The sequence below is a fragment of the Sylvia atricapilla genome, chromosome 1 (assembly GCF_009819655.1).
Source record: "Sylvia atricapilla isolate bSylAtr1 chromosome 1, bSylAtr1.pri, whole genome shotgun sequence".
Taxonomy (NCBI): domain Eukaryota; kingdom Metazoa; phylum Chordata; class Aves; order Passeriformes; family Sylviidae; genus Sylvia; species Sylvia atricapilla.
The window spans coordinates 108,749,543-108,770,643 of NC_089140.1; the positions used below are offsets into that span (position 1 = coordinate 108,749,543).

The 21,101-nt window shown below is 37.6% G+C and overlaps 1 protein-coding gene across 1 annotated transcript; it reads right to left on the reverse strand.

The window, feature by feature from the left end:
* Positions 1 to 431: 431 nt before the first annotated feature.
* On the reverse strand, positions 432 to 20,953 carry DSC1 (desmocollin 1). Its single transcript, XM_066330311.1, has 15 exons — positions 20,890 to 20,953; positions 18,133 to 18,335; positions 17,544 to 17,663; positions 16,211 to 16,366; positions 15,177 to 15,321; positions 14,747 to 14,913; positions 12,384 to 12,518; positions 11,334 to 11,519; positions 9,872 to 10,131; positions 9,531 to 9,673; positions 8,179 to 8,394; positions 6,426 to 6,659; positions 3,642 to 3,763; positions 2,323 to 2,559; positions 432 to 1,553 (listed from the first exon to the last, which is right to left on the reverse strand). Exons 1-15 carry the CDS (start codon positions 20,903 to 20,905, stop codon positions 1,356 to 1,358), a joined length of 2,538 nt encoding a protein of 845 aa, XP_066186408.1. The 5' UTR covers positions 20,906 to 20,953; the 3' UTR covers positions 432 to 1,355.
* Between the last annotated feature and the right edge of the window lie 148 nt (positions 20,954 to 21,101).

The window sequence follows — 21,101 nt, forward strand, 5'->3', positions numbered from 1 at the left end:
AGATATTCTTTTAAGGCACAAGTGAATTCCCAGAGTGCAGAAGATAAATTACTTAACCAGGAGTGCAAACATTAAAAAAACACTTAAAACCTGGGAAGCAGAGGTGGAACTTCACCTGCTGCTTATGGCAGCATTCAAGCCCCACTACAGTCATCTGCCAAAGGTATTTCAGACTTTTGTGTGTTTGTGTGTGTATATATATATATATAGAGTATATGTATGCTTAGTCTAGTACAGTAACAAATGGGATTCAGATGGTTTCTGCCAGAGATGTGTGTAAATATTGACCTCTACAACTACCCCAAATTACAGTCAAAAGAGATGATTTCTCTCAGTGTAATTTTGTATCTCAATAAAAATGTACCTCTAAAACTCATTATTTAACGCAGTGTGCTCAATCCATTTGAGCCCTATCTTCTCTCAAGCTCTACTTCTAAAAAGAAACAGTTTGATGAAGTCCATAACAGGGCAAGTAGAAAAGGTAGTGGTAGCTACACTGGATAAAACTCTGGGCAATGGTCATCATTTCTGCAATGATACTATGTCAAAACTCACAAGAAACTGAGGTACAAACTTGTGTGAAGTAAACATGAGATTTATATTGCATTCATTTGAATAATGGTATTTTACTCTATTGTGTGATTTTTATTTTTTATTTTTTGATCTCTTATTTCCTTAGAAGAAAAATACATCCTCGCATACAATGCTGATACCCAATGTGGTGACACTATAAATCCCTTAGGATAGTAAGTTTGATGGGTGGTAACCCATTAGGAGAAATATATATTTTTGAATATTATTTTACATATATACAATATATATATATATTTAATTTTCAATCAAAATGTAAAGTTTTCTAATATATTCATGAGTATTTTATGTCCAAAATGAAAAAAATATTTTGTATCTCAGTTCATATAAGTTAACAAGGTGTTTAATATCCACCAACAATATGATTTGCTTCATTTCTACAAACTAAAAAGAAAACAAAGAAACAGTGAGTTATAGTTTTCCTTCTCCAAAGCCAAATAAAATAAAATTTTGAAGCTGAATAATTAATTAAAAGAACACCAAGTTTTGCATTGTGAGAAATCACAAAAAATGCAAAACACAAACTAAGTAGAAACTAGCACTACTATATTAACCTAAGGAAAAAATATTTTGAATCCCTTTTTTCTGATAGAATGCGTCCAGTGTACGAAAATGTAAATTTAAAGCAAGAGTTATTTACACTCTCACCAGTCTACCTTAATTTTGATAAACCTCTGCTCCCCTCAATTCCAAAGTATCTACTATCACAAAAGTATGACAGCCACTTATTTACAGGTTTTTTTTCAGCACTGTGAAAGGCACATTTATCTTTTGATGCATGTTTCTGCTAATGTCCTAAACTTAGGTTCCAACTGATCTAAGAAGTCAAGTGCCTCTTCTTCATGCTGATCACTGCAGCAGCCTACAGAGCCAGCCAAGGATCCTTTTCCTTCATAGTTATATGAAAGGAGATAATCTTCAGAATGCTTCTGTTCTTCATCCTGTCTGCATAGGTGCACCTTCTGGATAGGAACAGAACAGATCTTATTATTTTCTTAAATTGTTATCCTGAACATATTGCAAAAAAAAAAAAATTTCTTTTTGATTTACCTTTCATTCAATTATTTTTAATCAGAGTGTGTCCTCTAATGGATTCCTACATACAAAAAATGCACATGATTGGTCTGTATCATTACAACTATAAAATATAAGTATTTAATAAAGAAATAATTTCTACTAATGATGTATGTAACAATAAAAGAGGAAGAACCTGTTTAAATAACCAGTCAAGCAACTAAAATTCACTGAACATTAAAAGACTGATCTTTACATAACTAGTTAGGCAAGTAGTGAGAGTTTTTTGATCTCAAAGAAATGGAGCTGACTATATTTTTAATGCTGTACACTCATTCCTGCTCCATTGCTAAGTATGAGCTTTAAATTAGCACAAAGAAAGCAGTTAGGATAAAAACAAACAGATATCCTCAGAAAAAAATCACAAAAGCTGCAGTAATTATTCTAAATTATTCAGAATAAAAAACAGCACACTGCCTATAGTTTAAGCCAAGAGAAGAAAGTAATTTACACTTTTGTCTGAAATATGTCAAGGATTACTCCTTGAAAGAGCAATATTCCAAAGGGGGATGCAGAGGAACAAAGGAGAGGAAAAGAATTAAATTAAATCAACACCAGAAATCCACCTTCCTAGCACATTTTCACATCTTCCTTGAAAAGCCTGTATATATTGACCATAACCTACACTTCAAAGAAAATCAGTTTCAGAATACTTACTTCGCCTAGACGAGGATGTGTGAAATTATGCCATTCTGAGTAGGAGTATCTGCAAGTATCCATCATAGGCTGGCCTCCTCCTTCTTTAACTGATCCCAGAGTCTGATGTCCACCTCCCTTGACTGATTCCAAGGTATGCCCTCTTCCTTTTACCATTTCGAATGTTTGCTGCTCTCCTGTTTTGACTCCATACCCTCCTTGATCACATGTATTTTGCAGAGGAATTATATTGTGATCCTAAACAAAACAAAACAAAAAGCAGTAGTGAGGATATCTTTTTTCCTTCTCATTTTTTTTCCCATTTTAAATTCAAAAGAAGAAATGGCAATCAGAAACTGTCACAACAGAAATTTGCGAAGTCTCTATCCTAGCACTGTGGTACTTTGAACAAAAGACTACCCTTAGTACTTAGTGTCTAAAGATCAGTAAATAATCTTGGGAAAGGACAGTATGACAAGAGAGAAGCGAGGATATCAGCATTTAAATATGATATTTTATTAAAACCCAGAAGTTTTATCCCAGAGAAATGCATATAATCCATATTCTAGCTTGTAACAGCACTACATTATTCTTCATAGGCAACATGAAATTTGCCTCTTGCCATCATAGCAATTTTTTGGTTTTTAACATGAAATATTGTTTTTAAGCTTATCTCCTCTTCTTGGGGAAGACAATGTCAGAGGGTGAGGGATGACGGAAAAGAAATGGAGTTAAACGAGCTAAGTTCTTCTGCATGAAGACAGTCCCAGACTGAACTACGTTCATGGTAGACTAGAAGAAGTTTAGATGCCAAAAGCAAGAAAAATTTCATTAACAGGGACTTTTCATGAAATCAACTGCATTTGAGGTCATTTTCAGGGGAAGAGTAAAAATAGCACCTGCAATTTACACAGCTATCTGCTAAATATAAAAAACCTTCTCCAAGGAAAAACAATGTTTTGCCATTAACACATATTCAACATAGGAAAAAAAATAAATTTCCATCTAATAATCTCATGGTTAAAAATGACTAGAAATGATGTTAAAATGTTCACCTGAAGCTTCCAACCAAATCCTTAAAATCTGGAAGAATTAAAAGTAGCCAGCCAAGTAGCAAGTAGTCGCAAGACTACAAGGTATGTTTAAATGTATACAGTACTACTATCTCTGCCTAAAGTAACAATTTTCAACTTGTTAAATAGCAGATATCTAATGATCTCTGCATTGATTGCTAATTTCCTTTATCAAATCACTTACTTGCAGGTAGTCCTGTTCTCAAACTGCATGCTACGGACATGTCAATTGCAAGTTTCTATGCTGAAACAAAACAGACAACTTACCATCACTTCTTCTCCTGGAGCTTCTGTGTTTGAAATTATTAAATTGTGGTTGGCACAATCATCAGTCACCTGCCTGTGCATTACCCCAGCACCACAGCAGCCACAAATTGTGATCAGGATTACTATGGAAAAGGAAATAATACTATAAATTTTACCTCGCAATGGTATCTACTATGTTGGATAATGAATTTTAAGGGCCTAAGCATCAAGAATGGCTTATTTAAAGCTTTATATATTCACTTTTTTTTTTTTTTTCAAACAGTATAAGGAGTAATCATTGTATTGTTGAATTATTTCATTCTTTGAAAACACATCTGGTTTTTCCAAAAGAAATGCAAGCATCCTTTATGAAAGCACTGTGACTTCCACAATTTCACAGTAACTAAAAATTTAATCCAAATCCAGGTGAAAAATTGTGTCTTATGCCTACAATTAGGTTGCACATGAGATATTTTTCATGTCTGAATACGCAAATGTGAAATTATACCTTAAGGAACTAACAGGCAAGCTAAGTGTTCCAATACCGGAAACCTCTGCTTCACAGGAAAGGTCAGCAGAACCCTGGAGGACTTTCAGCATCATGCTATAGAACAATCTTATTTGATCCCTTGTATTCATTTTATTCCTCTTAATACTACTGTTTTTGGTTTTCAGAGACTCACGCAGTAGTGACTTTGAATACCAAAATCATGATCAACTAGCACCTCTCCTAAACAAATGACAAAATCTTTCATTCAGAGAACCATCTTGTTTTCTTCACTTTTCAAACTGTTAGCTTAAAAATAAAGAAGCCCAAGAAGAAGAGAACAGTTCTGCCTAACTGCCCACTGAGCAATTTGATCTCTGAACATATAAACTTCTGTGAAAATTGGCCAAGAGCCACTTTCAAGCTAATTTAGCTTCTGTAGCATCAGCTGTCAGAGAGATCTGCATCAGTAATTCCAGCAATGTTGCCTCCTGATGCTGACAGATGGGAAGAATACATCCATGACAGCACTGACCAGAGGGATACACAGGGTAAAATCTATCCACGGGAAAATGAAGGGCCTATTTGTAAGTGATGCAGTCAAGAGGCTGTGAAAAAGACGTAGGTGACGTTCACACAGTTCCTCTACTGCATGTTCCTACATCTGAAAATTCCACCTTCAGGATATATCCCAAATTTTGGCCACCTGCCTCGTTTAGGTAAAACATTGATCTCACTAGCCTTCAAAACATGTCCTGGTCCAGTGTTCTAGCTACTTAAGTAAGAACAGCTAGCTCAGATTCAACAGGAACAAGACAATTTTACTATGACCAGAATTAGAAAGAAGGAAAAAAACTCCAACCAAATTCTGAAACACTAGCTACTGTAGCATGTCCTCTGTGGTTTATAAGGATGTCATTATTCAGACTATGTTTGATTCTGGTTAAATAAACAAAAAAAAAAAAAAACCCAAAAAAAAAAACAACTTGCTTCTACTTTTATATATCATCCTCATTGTCTCACTGGCCAACAGCAATATTACTCCTCTCAAAATCTGTTAGGCTTTGGGCTGCTCCAGTAGCACAACATATGTTCAAGGTTTTGGTCTGTTGTGAACTATTCAACCTGTTCTTTAATGTTTCTGCACCTCAGATGGGGGAGCCCTGGATGTGTGTGTAGACTGGGGGAAGAGATGCTGGAGAACAGAGCTGCAGAAAGGCACCTGGGGGTCCTGGTCACTAGCAAGTTGAACCTGAGTCTGCAGTGCCCTGGCCCTCTGGAGGGCCAACCCTGTCCTGGGGGACATCAGGCACAGCATCACCAGCCAGGCAAGGAAGGGGATTGTCCCACTCTGCTCTGAGCTGGGGCAGCCTCATCTCTGTGCAGTTTTTGCTACTGCAATATAAAGGAAATTTTAAATTAATTAGAGTGTCCACAGGAGGGCCACGAAGATGGTCAAGAGCCTTCAGAAGAAGGTCTGAGATAATTTGGTCTGTTAGGCCTGGAGAAGAGGAGGCTGAGAGAAGACATTGCAGTCTGGAATTTCCTCAGGGGAAGCTCAGGGGCAGAATCTGATCTCTTCACTTTTGTCACCAGTGACAGGACTCAAGCATATGGCATTAAGCTCAGTCTGGAGAGGTTTAAGTTGGATAACAGGAAAAGGTTTTTCACCTGGAGGGTGGTTGGGCACTGGAATAAGCTCTGCAGGGAGGTGGTCAGAGCACCAAGCCTGAAAGAGCTCACGAAGTGTTTTGACAAAGCTCTCAGGCACATGAAGTGATTCTTGTTGTCTTGTGCAAGGCCAGGACTTGGATGCAAGGATCCTGATGGTCCTTTCCGATTCAGTATATTCAATGGTTCCATGATTATATGGGGTCTTGTAAAATACTTTGTGAATTCCAGTGTCTCAGATACTCCACGTTTTAATCCACAACACCAGAAAAATCACAAAATATTCTGGGAAATTGATTTCAGCATTCCTAGAAACTGAAATGTTTCTAGAACTCACAAACTTTTTTTGAAGTCTTTTGGTTCAAGTGCTAAATGCCAGTTTTTTTGGCCTCACTTGCATGAACATACAGAACATCTCACACAAAATATACTTAAAAAAACAGCAATCCACACACAGTAACTACAGCACAAGATAAGAGCAGGAAGCCTGTGATACTGATACAAACAAAGCAGGTACATAAAGTCAGTGATGACAGCTAGACAACCGTCAAAATAAAAAACATTTGAATCAAGTTTGAATCAGGTTCTTTCAGCTAATTTTATAATTAAATTAATTGTACTTTGTGTTTAAAAAAAAAAGTACTTACGCAGCAGTAACAGTGATCCTAAGATCATTGCAAGGATGGCCCAGAGACCAAGGGTAACATTCCCACCAGTAAGCTGACGACTTCTGCCGTCGCATTCACTTGGAGTAACACAATCACAAAGGTTGACTCTCACAATGTTCTCTCCTATCTTTCCTCCATTATCAATCACACTTACAGGAATTTCATAAACTCCATACGGAATGTCACTCTTCGGTGAAAGATACCAAGAATTATCTGTAAAAAAAAAAGACAAAACCAGATGTAGAGTCAATGATACTTGGAACTCAGTTGTCACAAATGTGACCGTAATCACGATTTTCCCTTGTGTTAAAGCTATACTGCTACCTAATCCACATTAATTACTTTCAAGTTAGATTAAATATGTTGATATAAAACTACATCTTGGAAGGATTTATATGCTCAGCACCTTTTAAATGTTAGAACTGACAAAGCACACCTTATACAACTCTCTGAAAACATATGATTTGAAACTCTGAAGTTGATTTAGTTCATTACAGGAAATGACACTATAGGAAATAACATTAATTGAGCTTACTAGTAAAGATCATCAACTAAACTGACATTCATTAAAAAGACTTTTGGTAGCGTGACTGGGATAATTATTTATAAACTTAATTCACATCTCCTCTTTAGTTATTTTACTGTATTCAATGAGAATGACTATTTTCAGTGAGGGAAAAAAATCCGTATTATCTGCTGCCCTGTTTAGAGGTAATGATTAATGACCATATTTTTTAAGGGGCAAAATAAATAATTTGTAAAAAAATGTACAAGACTGACACTAATGTACATAATGGTTGTTTTATGATGAGTTGTTTTATGATGAGAAGGATCATCCAAAATGTGGTTTTCAATTTGCATGACATAAAACTTGAAATTCTTAGTCTTTGCTTTCAGACTGTTCTGTCTTTTTAGTGAATATCTGATGGAATACTACAGAATCAGATCCTTTGCAACTAATTCATGTCACCATAGTAGCAAATATATGTGCTGCTTTTGCTACCATCATCAGGTAACCACCAGGAAACCACCATCAGCTACAACTTTTTATATCAAGAAATTTCAGGAAAAGGTGATTCCTTTGTTAATAAATTGTTTATCTACTTCTAAAAAAATTATAAAAATAAAAAATATATTAAAGGACATAGTCAGGCTTTCTTTCACCCAGCTCAGCTTTGCAAAAAAATGTACTGGGTAACAGCAATAGTAACAAAAAAACTTCCAGAACTTTCGTCAGCCTATAATCAATTTTAGGTGAAGTTTCAGTTTCACAGTTCTCCACCATAATAACAGCCATTTTGTTCTTAAATTTCTTATGATTATAAATCTATAGTTCCTTTTCCAGGTGTTGATGCAATGCATTACATCTGTACATAAAGTCTTTTTTCTTTTTGTTTTTTCTCCTGATCTTACATCATAACTTCTGACAGTAGCTGATTGCTGACCCAAGAACACTAGGGACAGATTCTTATTTATGCTTTAAGAGAAAGATTTTTCTCTCGCCTTTGGGATGCCAAGAGTGTCATCTTCTCTATGGGTCCCTTCCCACTAGAGCAGGAACTAGAGGGGAGCTCTAGTGGGACCATCACTGAGCCCCGAAGTAGCTCCACTGACTACACCAATTCCAAAAAGAGATTCATCCAATCTATTCTTGCAGACCACCCAAGTGAGGGACAGCAAAGCCTCCTCTGGCAGCCTGCAGCTGAGTGAGGAGGAGGAAGTTTTAGCATACCGTCGTGTGGAGTCAACTTCCACATGGAAGCCAGGTTCCGGTCAGTTATGCGATACACAAAGGGTGCGCTGTAAGGAGCCTCATCAGCATCCTCTGCCGTGAGGCAGATTGGTTTTCTGTCTCTGCACATGATATAGTCTGTTTGAGCAATTCGTGGGAAATTCTTGTTGCCAGGCACGATGCAAACCTGGATTGTTCCAGTGCCCGTTTTACCATCTATGAGATAAAAATAACTAGGTTTAGCACTTCTAACATTCGCACAATAATTTCTAGTCCAAACTTTCACAATTAAATATCATCAACTGTAATATCCGTGTTTAGAAGGTGAAAAGCAGCAGCTCATTTAGCCAGAGAGAGGGGGGGAGTTCTCACAGCTCTTTCTTGGCTGCTTCTCTTTGCTTGGCTGGTTGCAGATGCATCAGCACCTCCGACATCTCCACACTCTGCATGTGCAGACTGTATTTTGTTGAGCCTGTGTCTGTGTGGGAACACATACTAGTCTAACAGAAGGGTAAGAGCAAGGGCTCATAAGCCAGGAGTAAAGGACACTAAGACAAACAGAGACAAGAGGAGAAAGTGAAGATTTCCAGCCTTTTAACATCAGGAAGGAGAAAATTAATTACACCTTCCCTGCATTCACGTCCCCTGGGAACACAATTACTAAGGAAACAAGGGGTCCTCTTTCTAAGTCACCAGGCATTCATCAGTGGCTCATACTATGTCATCAAAGTCTACATGCAAGAAGTGAATGAAATCTTCCTCCTAACTAGTTTTCTCAATACACAAATGGTCAGTGTTTGTATATGCACTCCAGTGAAATTACATCAAGTCTACTTTTTAATACTTTCTCTAGAAAGAGTCGATTGCAGATGCCTGTATCATGTTTACTTTATAGACAATTGTTCTAAACAATTTAGATTTGTATTATTTACATTTAACTTCAATATGCAAACTTGGACCGAGTTAGAAATTTTTGCTGCAAGGTCCATGACTTCTTTTCAAAAAGTCCTCTACTTTTTCTGTTGTCTAGCTCAGAGCTGTCAGGAGCTATCACCTATAAAAGAATAGTCAGGAAATAGAAGAAATATAATCCAGAGGCAGATCTCTCAATTTAAAATTACTAAAAGGATTTTAAATAGGGCAGATAACTTCTCAAAACATTGAGATCATGCCTGATTCCTAAAGGCTCTCTCTGCTAAACAAAATTCCCTAAGCATTTGACAGAGCTACCACAGAGATAAAACAATGGACTAGGTGAGCCACTGGTCTGGACCACTACAGTTGTTCCCACACTACATTTGCACATGAACATCTGTTCCACACCACAGGGAACACCAACAGTTAGTACTCACTTCTGTCTATTGCGAGGACTGTGACATTGCATTGACCTCTTCTCATTTCTCCCATGTCTCGGTCCAAGACCCTAACAGTTCTGACTTCACCTGATTTGTCATCTATGTTGATCCAATTACACTGGCCAGGTGGTATCCGGTATCTGTGAAGAAGAATTTGTCTCATTAGGGATCCCAAACATAGCACACATGTGTATGTAAACATAGATATATGCATTCATATACTCCGACAGGTGTGCAGGTGCACACATGTAAACACAGCCTCAACAACTACATCCCCCTTCCTGTAACCCACCCACGCTGTACTCCAAAAAAACCTAGTAAATAAGGTTGTTTCATACCTTATGCCCTCACTATTTCCAGTTTCTGGATCTTCTGCTACGTATCTCCCAATAGCCGTCCCAATGTCTTCGCATTCTTTGACGTCTAAGCGCAACAGACAGGGTTTAAACACCGGCCCTTCATCCACATCCAGGACATGCACAGTAACAGAGGAGGTGCTCTGGGAAAGCTGTTGGGAATGGGGCGCCAGCACGTAGGGTGCCTCATTGTTGACTCCAATCACCAGGACCCTTTGCTTGGCAGTTTCATAGTCCAGTCCCTGTAACAAAGGTGAGGTGGTGTTTTGTTTCCCTTCAAAACAATACAAAACCTAACACTGTTTTCACCGCACAATTATTACAGCTGAAACTGTACCACATTTATTTACAAAAGAAGCCAGCTATCCTCAGATAAGCCATCGAGACAGAGAAAAAGAACATTTTATTTTTTTTTAAATAAAGTTTAAAGTCAGTGAAAGGAAAGGGCCTGAAAAACACCCAAGCAAGCAGTACCACCGCAAAGTTTTGGGTAAATATTCTGAAAATGAGTTACTAAAAGGACAGAATGCAATTAAATTTAGTAGGGGAGTTTCTTCTTCCATATTTAGTTAGTCATTATTTTAGCTTACATAGATTTCCTTTTCACCACTAGTCAATCACGCCTCTTTCTAGTAGCTTCAAATCCATCTGAGAATTTATGGAGTTGACAGTAAGGAGCTACCATTTGCTCTTCAGACATGTTCTCCAAAGTAATTTTGTACCTTTAACAGAGCTAATATTATCTAAAGTCACAGTATTCTCTAGTCTACAAAAGCATTACAATAAATGTAAGGAAATTCAACTGTGTTCACATACCAGGGACAGAGCTTTAGAAAAATTTCTAATTATTTCTAGAACAAAAACCCCATAATAAATAATATTAATTTAAAAAATTACTAGAATTTCTACCCCTACAATTTACATGTTCAAATTTTAATATTAATATTTTCTGCTCCTCTTACAGACCTTACCTCTTACAGATGTCTTTTACCTCACATCTGTAAAACACTTGTAACAAGTAACTAAATTGACACAAATTCTTATACACATACGGACTTCCTCTTCTGGACATGCCAGAAAAGCAAACCTGAAGTCGGTACACTGCAAAATAAAATCTGGAGAGTTTTATGCTGAAATAGGAAGTTTACTTAACTCCCAGAGGGAACAAGACTGGAGAAGCTGCTCAGTCTTTCCCTGCTTTGCCCCTCTCTCATTTCTTTTAAAAACCATGAAGCATTCCTCAGTTACATCCCTGAGTCTAAACAATTCCAACTGTAGAACCAGGCCAAAGCAACAAGCTCTTCTGAAATGAAAAACCAAATTCTTTGGATTCTGAGCACACAAAACTGAGGAACAATCTGGAAGGTGAGCTTTGTGTGTTATGTTTTAAAACCAAAACTTGAAAATCCATACATTTTCCCCTAGCCCTTCAATTTTTACTTACCTTAACAACGCACAGTATTCCTTCATTTGTGTTTTTGTCTGTTGTAATTTCAAAGGCCTGATCATCATTTCCTCGTATAATTTCATATACAGCTCCTGAGCCAGGTGAACCAGGTTCATCAAGATCAACAACAGAGACTCTCAGTATTTCTACATTCACTCTGTTTTCTTCCACTCGTGTTTCATACTTGGAGTACCCAAAAAAAGAAAAAATTAATTTACATCAGAGAATCCTGTTCCATAAGGCAGGACTGAAAGGCACTGTATTTAAATAAGACTACTTCAACTGAAGGGGTCAATTTACCATGCTGCTGTAATGATTTGTTTTCATGCACTAGCATATTTTCCCCACTCCTCCCTTAGACCCTGCATCAAACAGTAAACCTTTCCTGACACCACAACTGAAATCTCAGCTTCTTCATACACTCAAACTATCGCTGACCTAATTAATTCTGAAATTCTCATTCCAGGAAAGGCAAGTTAGCAGAGTTTCCCTCAATTACATCAGCTATAGATTGCAATATGCAAACAACATAATCAAGCTAAGAATCAAAAAGGCACTGGGGTAAATTAAAAAATATATAAATGAACAAACCAACAATAACTTGAAGAAAAGCCAAGGAGGATTAAACACTTCTCTACTCAAATGGCAAAAGATAATTATCTGTATTTTTTTATCTTTTTAAAGAGCTGTGTTATTCTGTACAAGCTGAAGAACATATAAGAGTGGTTCTCAATTAGTATTACTGATGATATTCTACAATAGTGAACAGAAAGCGTAAATTACATGTATTCTTCATGAATGATGAATTATTTTTTCATACATTTCATATGACAAAATCTCCTGTGCTATTTGAGATGCGTACATGGTTACTGAGACATACTCTTTGCCCTGTATCACACACATGGCTGGAATAGGCAAAGACATTTATACTGGCATTAACTGGCATTAGACTCTATATTTGAGGAACTGTCCATCAGGAAATTAGAAAGGAGATGAAAATACTTTATTTTTAACCTTTATACAGACATTTTACTTATGCAGACTTACTTGTAATTGTTTAAAGGATGGTGCATTGTCATTCGTATCTTCAATTTTGACGACAACTGTTCCTGTAGTGCACAAACCAAAAGGCTGACCTGCCATATCTCTCACTTCAACTAACAAAGTGTAACTGGGTACAAGCTAAAAGGAAGAATAAAAGCATACAGAAGTTTGTCACGCTCACTTTCTTAATTGCATAGCTACACAAAGGAGAACTAAACATTTTGCTCTTGCTCCACAATTCTGTTCTAAATGCAGTGCTTCCCAATAAAATAGGACAATTAGTTTTGGGGCTTTTTGCCCTACAGCTGAAAAGGAAAAGCAGCAAAATAATTTTCAGTGGCTAGGCAGCACTGAGTTCAGCATCTGTCAGTAACATGCATGCTCTATCCCGTATCAAATAAAGCTTCTCACAATGTTAGCATTATGTTCCAGAACCTGAAGTTTTGGCAAGTAACAGATGACACTTTCATCTGCTATTTGTCTCCCCTTTGGAGCAACAGAGTATTCCCTCAGGTTGCCAGCAGGTGAAGTGTTTCAATGCACATCTCATTTTACTGAGAATGAATGAAAACCGTGCTGCAACTAGCCTCTGTCTGGGCAATACAGGATAAGGCAATGCCTGTCATTTGGCAGGGTCTGGCACTGGAGTCAGTGTCCTTATCAGTTCCAAGGGGCTCCCCAATAGGAAGCAGCCCACTCAAATCTCTAACTTGAGCCAGAACAGTAGAAAGCTTTTTTTTTTTTTTTTAATGTGAACAACCAAGGGAAGTGGGACCTGGAAAAAAGAAGCATGGGCAGAGGGGAGGGAACACAGGAGAGAACAGACGGGTTGGGCACAAAAAGAGAAAGTTTGTAAATCAAGACAATAACTCTAGTTCTGAATGCCTGCAAGTAGCATTTGGTTTCTCTGGTGCAGGAATGAAATCTCCTGTTCTACCTCATAAGTTTATATTTAAAAGATAGGCAGTGGACTAGTTTCTCAATCCCTCCTTCCTTCAGGTAGCCACTGTGAAAGCTTCCTTGGTAGTCATGGTGATGCTCACAATCACTGCAATTTTCTCTTGATAAAAAAGCTGAGCACTGTATCTGCAAGGGTAAAATTTTGCAACATGATGTTTTATGTGGACTTCCAGCCATGAAACAACACAAGTATGCCATAATACAACTCCTTTTATCTTCAGAAAAGATGTGACTGTTGCAGTGTTTCCTAGAATGACTGTCTTATGCTAGCATTATTAACTAGAATTACACGCATCTGTCTTTTTTTCTAGTGTAAACTATCCCTCACATGACATTCTATAAAAAAAAAAAAAATCCTGTATCTTATTTGCTTGAAAGCTAGCTGGTAAAAATAAATGGGTGGCACACTGATTTTAAGAAATGGTGTATCAGTGTTTAGGTTTCAACTATTGGAGGTATTTCTTGTTAATATAGGATCACTGGCTACTTCCAGAGAAAGTTGTTCATCTTCTATATGAGGAAGCAAGAAACCCATAAATCGAGCTTAATTAGGAGGAAATGGTGGCTCATGGGATTCCTGAACACAGAAAAGTGCTCAGTAAAAAAGTTTAAAAAAATCCATAGGTTGAACAGCTAAGCAGTGGGAAGTTCTCTGCCAAGGTTAGCTAGAATATGGTAATCTATGCAGAAACTCTCTGGCCTCATTACAGGTCTCTGAAAAGCTGCAGAAGCTCCTTACAGACATTAACAAAAAAACGGAAAAAAACCCAAAAACCTATGTCTGTTGATTCCCAAGCCAGCATTTCATAGAACGATAGAAAGGCTTTGGTTGGAAGGGACTCTAAAAATCATCTAGTTCCAACCTGTCCTTGCCATGGGATTTCACCCCCATGAGCTTCCACTCCCTAAATCCATTTGCTCAGGGAATTGTACAACCTGGCCCTGAACACTTCCATGATGGGGCATCCACAACCTCTATTGGCAACCTGCTCCAGTGCCTTACTACCCTCTGAGCACAGAATTTCTTCCCAACACCTAACCTAAACATCTCCTCTTTTAGTTTAAAACCACTTCCCACTGTCCTACCATTGCTCATGTAAAAAGAAGTCACTCTACTTTTTTATAAGCCCCCTTTAAGAATTAAAAAGCTGTCATGAAGCTTTCCTAGGCTGAAGAACTCCAACTCTCTCAACCTGTCTTCACAGAAGAGGTGCTCCAACTTTTGGATTTGAACTTCTTCACATCTCTCCTCTGAAGCTGCTCTAACAGGTCCATGTCCTTCCTGCACTGAGGAGCCCAGAGGTGGATGCAGCCCTGCATGTGGTGTCTCACAAGGGCAGAGCAGAGCACTGTTAAGCTATCTGTGTGCACGAAATGACAGCTGAGAACGCTCCAGGAAGCATCACCTCTCTGTCCAGCTGCGGCAGTAATACGGAGATGACGCCGGTGTCACCGTGCAAAGAAAACGCTGGGGTGATCGGTGGGGTTTGGGACACAATGCGGTATTTCAAGGTGGTGTGCAGAGTGTAAGGCTCATCTCTGTCCTCTGCAATCACTTTTCCAACAACAACACCTGTGAACACAATACAGCTATTTTTAGTTCCAAATAGTAAAAAATTATCTGAAAAAGGATTTCTGTTTAAAACATGCAAAAAGAGCTACTTGATCATTTACTGCTGCCCTTTGCAAATTCAGCCTTTAGTGTAACATAATACTCCCCAGGAAATCCCACTAAAATGTCTTAAAAGACAGACCACACCTTACACACCAGTCATACTGGTATGTAACAGAGCTGAGTAGTGGCAGGTGTGTCCCGTGATTTAAAACAACTCTTACCAGGCCGGGAATTTTCAGGGACACAAAATTCAAAAAGGTCTTGTGTAAAATATGGAGCATTATCATTGTCATCCTCTATCCTGATTGTATGCACAAGTGGCACTTCTGGTGAATAACCATCTGGAGTGGTTGCAAAGCAAATGATCTGTAAGAAAAATTCAGCACTTAAGCGACATGCAGTATTGTTACACTTTTAGTTCAATGGAGGAGTCAATAAAATGAAATGAAATACAGTGTGCAAAGCACATCCTTCTCAAGACCAGGCTCTTCAGGCACATGGAAGGGGACATCACTGGTATCTTAGAGTGAAAGCAGAACAAAACCTTTAAATGCTTTCCAATCTTTCCTCCTTCCATTCCTCACATGCTGCAAGTACTTTAATCACCTTCTCCCTGACCCCTCCTCCAACTCTATCACTTTTTCCAAGTCTCCTGAACACTTTTTTTTCAGGTGTTTACAAGGCACCTCAGCTACCAAAATTTTGATGTATACATTGTTATTTAGAACAAAACAAGAGGAGCAAAACTAATTGCCCATTATAAAATAACCTAATAAAAGGCAGCAATAGGTATTCAAAAATATGTTTTAGACGCTGTTTCTACTAATCGGCTTCTTACACTTCTCAGCCAGTAGAGAGAGCAGTGTACCTTGTTAACAGAACTGAACAGCTTGAGAGACTCAGCTGAAAATCAGTCGTCTAGAGTTTACCATTATTTTGGTGTTCTGCAGATCTTTTTAACCTTCCCTGGAAAATTCTTCCTAGAAATGATGCAAATCCAATAGCTCACTATATTTATGCTGCAATTAGAGATTAAGCAAAGAAAAGCAAAACTGCTCTCAAGATCTAGATGACCAGCTATTTATTTATTTGCTACTGATTTTATCTCTTCAACACCAAGGATATTACTCAGAATAGACAGGTGACTCCAGATATTGTTTGCTGCCATTTCCCCTGCAACCCAACTGTCAAATATATGCATGAGAGATTAAAAAAAAAAAAAAAAAAATTTTATTTACACAACATAGGCCTGTACCTGAAAACTTGGATACTGTTCACGGTCTACCGCACGAGTAGCAAAGATATTTCCAGTTTCTCTTTCTATGTAAAACAAACCCTTTGGATCTTGATCGATTCCTGGTCCACTTGCAGAATAATAAATTGTGTAATTCTGAGCTGTGTCTGACTGGACCTATAAGAAGACATTTTTAAGCCCAAGGGAAAACAGCAACAGCATCTCAATACATTTCCCCCTTTTCATGATCCTATTTAGCACAAACAAAAACTCCTAAAACAAAAAAACAAACTTGATTTACTGTTCACAGAATCACAGAATAGGAGGACAGTCTGACATGTGACTCCCTTCCTTTATAATGTGGGTACATGAGAAGCGGAGTTAATTCAAACTCATAAATATTTAGAACTATCGAATTAAAGAAATGACTGTATAAGACAAAAAAATTGAAACCAAATCTCTCCAGAATACTTCACACACAAGGGAAATTCAAACACAGATGGCTTACTTCTGAATCTTTTCAAGACATTTTGGTTTTAGTGCCTTTACTGAGAATGTGGTTTGCACCTAACAAAGAAAAAGTGAAGGATGGAAAGAAAAAAGAAAGACCACGTAGAGCATAGTTCAGAGATATGCCAATTCAGATAGCATCTGCATCTCATTATGTGCACCATTAGACTTATCTATTTATAAACACTCTTCTCCCAAAATACTTTCCTTATTTACTGGATGCCAGAAGTTAGGAGGGTAAGATTAGTAGAGGAATGATTGCTCTGCACAGACTCTGTTATTACACTTGTCTCTACAGATCTGCTACCAGACACTCTGTAATCTAGTGAAGGCTAGATGGATCTATGATAACTTTAGTTCTTGCATTTCTCTTTCACGCCTACTTGTTTTCTCCCAGTAAGTCCTTTTCTGAATAACACAGGCCATATTCTTCAAGGCTGAATGTACACACCTCGAGCTCCAGAAAGGATGTATATAAGCAGGCAAAATTCACCCCAGCTTGTGTTTACAAAATCCTTTTCTAAGCAATGTTTAGTGGAGGGTTGTTTGCTGTTAGTTTTCTTTTAATTACACACACTGATTTCCAGGCCAAAGAGCTCTCTTTGATAGTATGTCTCCCTTCCTTTTCCAACTTTTGTACAATTCTATTTCACTCCAACAACTAAGATCACAAGTTATTTCATGTACAAGGTCATGAGATATACAATAAACAGGACGGAACAAGACAGAGGAATAATAGTAGGAATGTCATCGGTAGAGAATACGAGACAGCTCATTTTCTTCATCATAAAGTCATAAACAAAATTAGCATGGGTCATAAAATTAAGCTTCATACAAAATGTACCTGCTGTATTTGCAACGGGAAAGGTCCCAGTGAGTTCTCAATCATGACAGATGGAATAGGACCCCACCTTCTTTTGGTTCTCTTGAGAACTGTATCTCTAGCATGCCTGGTCTTCGGTGTCTGGGTCAGGAAGATAGGAAGACAGATGAGAATACATCCATGTATTCTTAACTGCATACATTTTTGCTTAACTGCCATCCTGCATTTCCATCTTTTTCCCTCCATTCCAGTCTTCCTACTGGCAATTTGTTTTTCCAAGGTCTTAATTTCTGATTCTATCTGTGATAATATCCCAAGCTTTTTCATTTCTTGTAATACTTTGTATGAATAAGATCTGCTTTAATTCCTCAAACATGGCTTTTAAGGTTCTTGACATTCCTGATTATGCTGCTTGCTAGTATCACCCATTTGAGAAAGGAAATCTGCTGACTAAAGCAACACAGCAATCAACAACTGCTAAATAAAATACACTCTACACCGGTATTTTGCCTGATTATTTGAATTCTAAAATTCAACTACAGATCCTTAGTATGTAGCTGGGTGAAAAATTATTTCAAATGGGTAAGATATCTTAAAAATAGAACCTAACCTTTTTTTCTTCTTTCACCAAGTCAACGTGTATTTTCTTTTGAATTTGTTCTTGAATGTCCTTAAGCAATATGGTAAAAGTCTTTCTCTTAGCAGACAAAGAAAGAGCAGATGTTGTATACACAGAACCATCCTCTAGAACCTTGAAGTTCCCATCACTGGAACTGATAAACTCTGCAGACTGAAGGCATTCTTTCAAATCAACTGTAAAAAAAATATTCAGACAGTAACTCAAACAGCAAAAAACAATATCCCTCACAAAACAAAAAAATGCAAGCCTCAAGTAAAAATTGTATTTACTGACAGACAGACTTCAAAAGCTTGTCATTCAGTATTTAAGAATCACAAATACTGATTTTAAAACCCATTTATGCACTCAGAATTGATGAAGTTTTCATTAATTTTTACTCTGATGTTCATTAGTGTTTCCTAAACGACATAGGTGATTTATGGATATAGCTCAACAAAACATGGTTACACTGGTAAAATTATAGAAGCATCAGAAATGAAATTATGTACATTTAAATGTTAAAAACATTGCAGACATGCCCATTATCGGACCAGTAGCTGTTCCATTTGCCTCGTGCTCCATGCCCTACAATATCGGTGAAGACGATCAATTAATGCAAATGCCCAATGGAGATTTTACATCTTGGAAGTTTTGCCCTCAGGAGGAAAGCACTGACTGGTACTGTGTGATTTAATACTCTTGAGAGGACAAAGGCCTTTAAATTATGAGGCAGACAGATGGGAGAGATAAAGACTAACTCTAGAACAAATGATTAGCAATGTTTTAATATGTATGTGATAGAATCCCATACAGGTAATTTCAGCATACTTCCCAGGTATTTTTCATTGTATTTGTTATCACTTACGGGTAAAATAGATTTTTTGCACTTCAATAAACTCAATTTACCAGCAAGTAGTTTAGCAATACAGGTGGAGAAAAAGCAAAATCAGGATATGACCACAATCCTAAGTAAGAATGATTTGGCATCCTGAAAAGGATGAAAGTCAGAGACTCAAATTCCAAACACATTATCATTGCAGAGTAAAAGAGGTGTGTCATGGTCTCAAAATCAAAACTTTTCAATACTCTTTCAATGGTATCATAGTGAGTGGGACACTGCGGTATGAAAGCTGATTGCAAAATTCATGAGGATTCAGAATTCAGAATCCTGTACATGTAGATGACATTTCCAATAAACTAAATTTCATTTTGCTTTCAAAACTGCAAGAACAGACAGGAAGAAGAATACGATGCGAATTGTTCTTCCTCTTAAATCTGTCCTTTAACTGCACAAATAAAGATTTCCTAGACTTTCCATGGTACTACAGCAATGACTCCTATCGTTTTTCATCTGTACAGTGCAAATGGAGTACTGAAAAGAATATCACTGCCTCACTTAAATGTGCCTCATAGTGCTGCCTATTCCAGAACTACATTTCCAAAAATACCAGACTGGAGATGTAGTTTCTGATGGTTATATGAGTCAATCCTACAATACATTAGCTATAGTTTTGTGGAATTGTGGGGTTTTTCTCTTTAAAACTTCTGGTATAAGATATAAAAAATCCTTATGGTAAGCAGGAAAATCCTGACTAATTTCACTGTCAAGGTATGGTTCTTGTATCAATGTAAAACATTTCTCCGTAAATGCTTAAGTAATGTCATTTGAGCTGTAATGGTTTTGTTAAAAGTATTGGGGGAAAAAAATTCAAGTTCTGTGTTATGCGATTTCTTTCAAAGCACTGCAATAACATAAAGTTTTATTTTTATATAAATTAAGTTTATTTACATAGAGAAATGCTAAAGTCAGTGAAAACTCACACAGCTGTAGCAGCCTTCTTCATTTTAAAATTTAAAAGATAAGGAATTTTCACTATAAAGCTAGATTTTCTGAGCAATTATCATGAACTGCCAATTCACTTTATTTCTTCCTTCCACTGAAATATGGATTAGGACTGCAGACCTGGAGCATACTTCTCTGTTGTCATAACTCACAAAGGGCATTTCTGAATCCTCAAATTCAGTCTCAGGCAGCACAGAATCCTTCAGCACCTCCTATGCCACACCTTTCAAAGCTGCCTTTGAAAGACTGGTTTGAAAAAAAATAGGAGTGGGATGTTTTCTGGTCTCCTCTACTCCTCTCAGTCACCTGCAAGCTGCCCTGAACTGAGGCAGACTGTCCAGTCAGACGGGAGCACTCTCCCAACAGAATGTGCATGCAGGACACCTCTGCAACACATCCCCTCTGTGTGTGTGTGCTCTGAATGCCCCAGCACTGCTGAGCAGTCACATCCGTGTTTCACAGAGCAGTAGCCTCTTGGTGCCTGGTTAAGCAGGTTTGGTCTTCTTTTTCTATCGTTTCCTTAGTCCAAATGACTTATTCTCTTCTTCATAGGACCGTGGCTTATGCGTGCAGTTTGGAATATCAAGCATTTATTTAAATAGTAAGTAAATAGTTTAGACTCCAAATTTTGAAAACATTAAATTCTGCCATTTTAGTTTTAAATTAAATCCTGTAACCTGACAATAGCTCTTTATGCAAAAGTCAAATGGATGCATGGAGCTGGTGTTCAAATCCGTGACAAACACAGGGTGTATCCTTCATAAAAAGGCTGATCCAGCTGTTTAGCTGGCTCTCCAGTCATCCATTCATTCCATTACAAATAAAGTCTCCTCCACTGTTAACAGCATCTCCAGCAAAGGTGCAATGCTGTGTTGTTAAGCTGAGAATTTCATAGTTTCTCTCACCTCTGCCAACTAACATGTCAGCCTCTAGTTCAGAAGGAACATGAAAGATTACTTTCTTGCAAGCTTCACAGCAGAAACTCAGCACCTAAAAAACAAATGAAGAAATCAGGGAAAAAACCCACATAATTACATGGTATTTTGAACTAGACACTGATGCTGACTTTAGTTGGTTTGTTTGTTTGTTACGACAAGCAAGTGAAACAGCACAGAAA

Coding starts and splice junctions, on each gene's coding strand:
- DSC1 (XM_066330311.1), bottom strand. Junction 15,322..16,210: donor AACAGTATCCAAGTTTTCAG/GTACAGGCCTAT, acceptor TTTTTCTTACAG/ATCATTTGCTTTGCAACCAC. Junction 8,395..9,530: donor AGTCCTCGCAATAGACAGAA/GTGAGTACTAAC, acceptor TTTATCTCATAG/ATGGTAAAACGGGCACTGGA.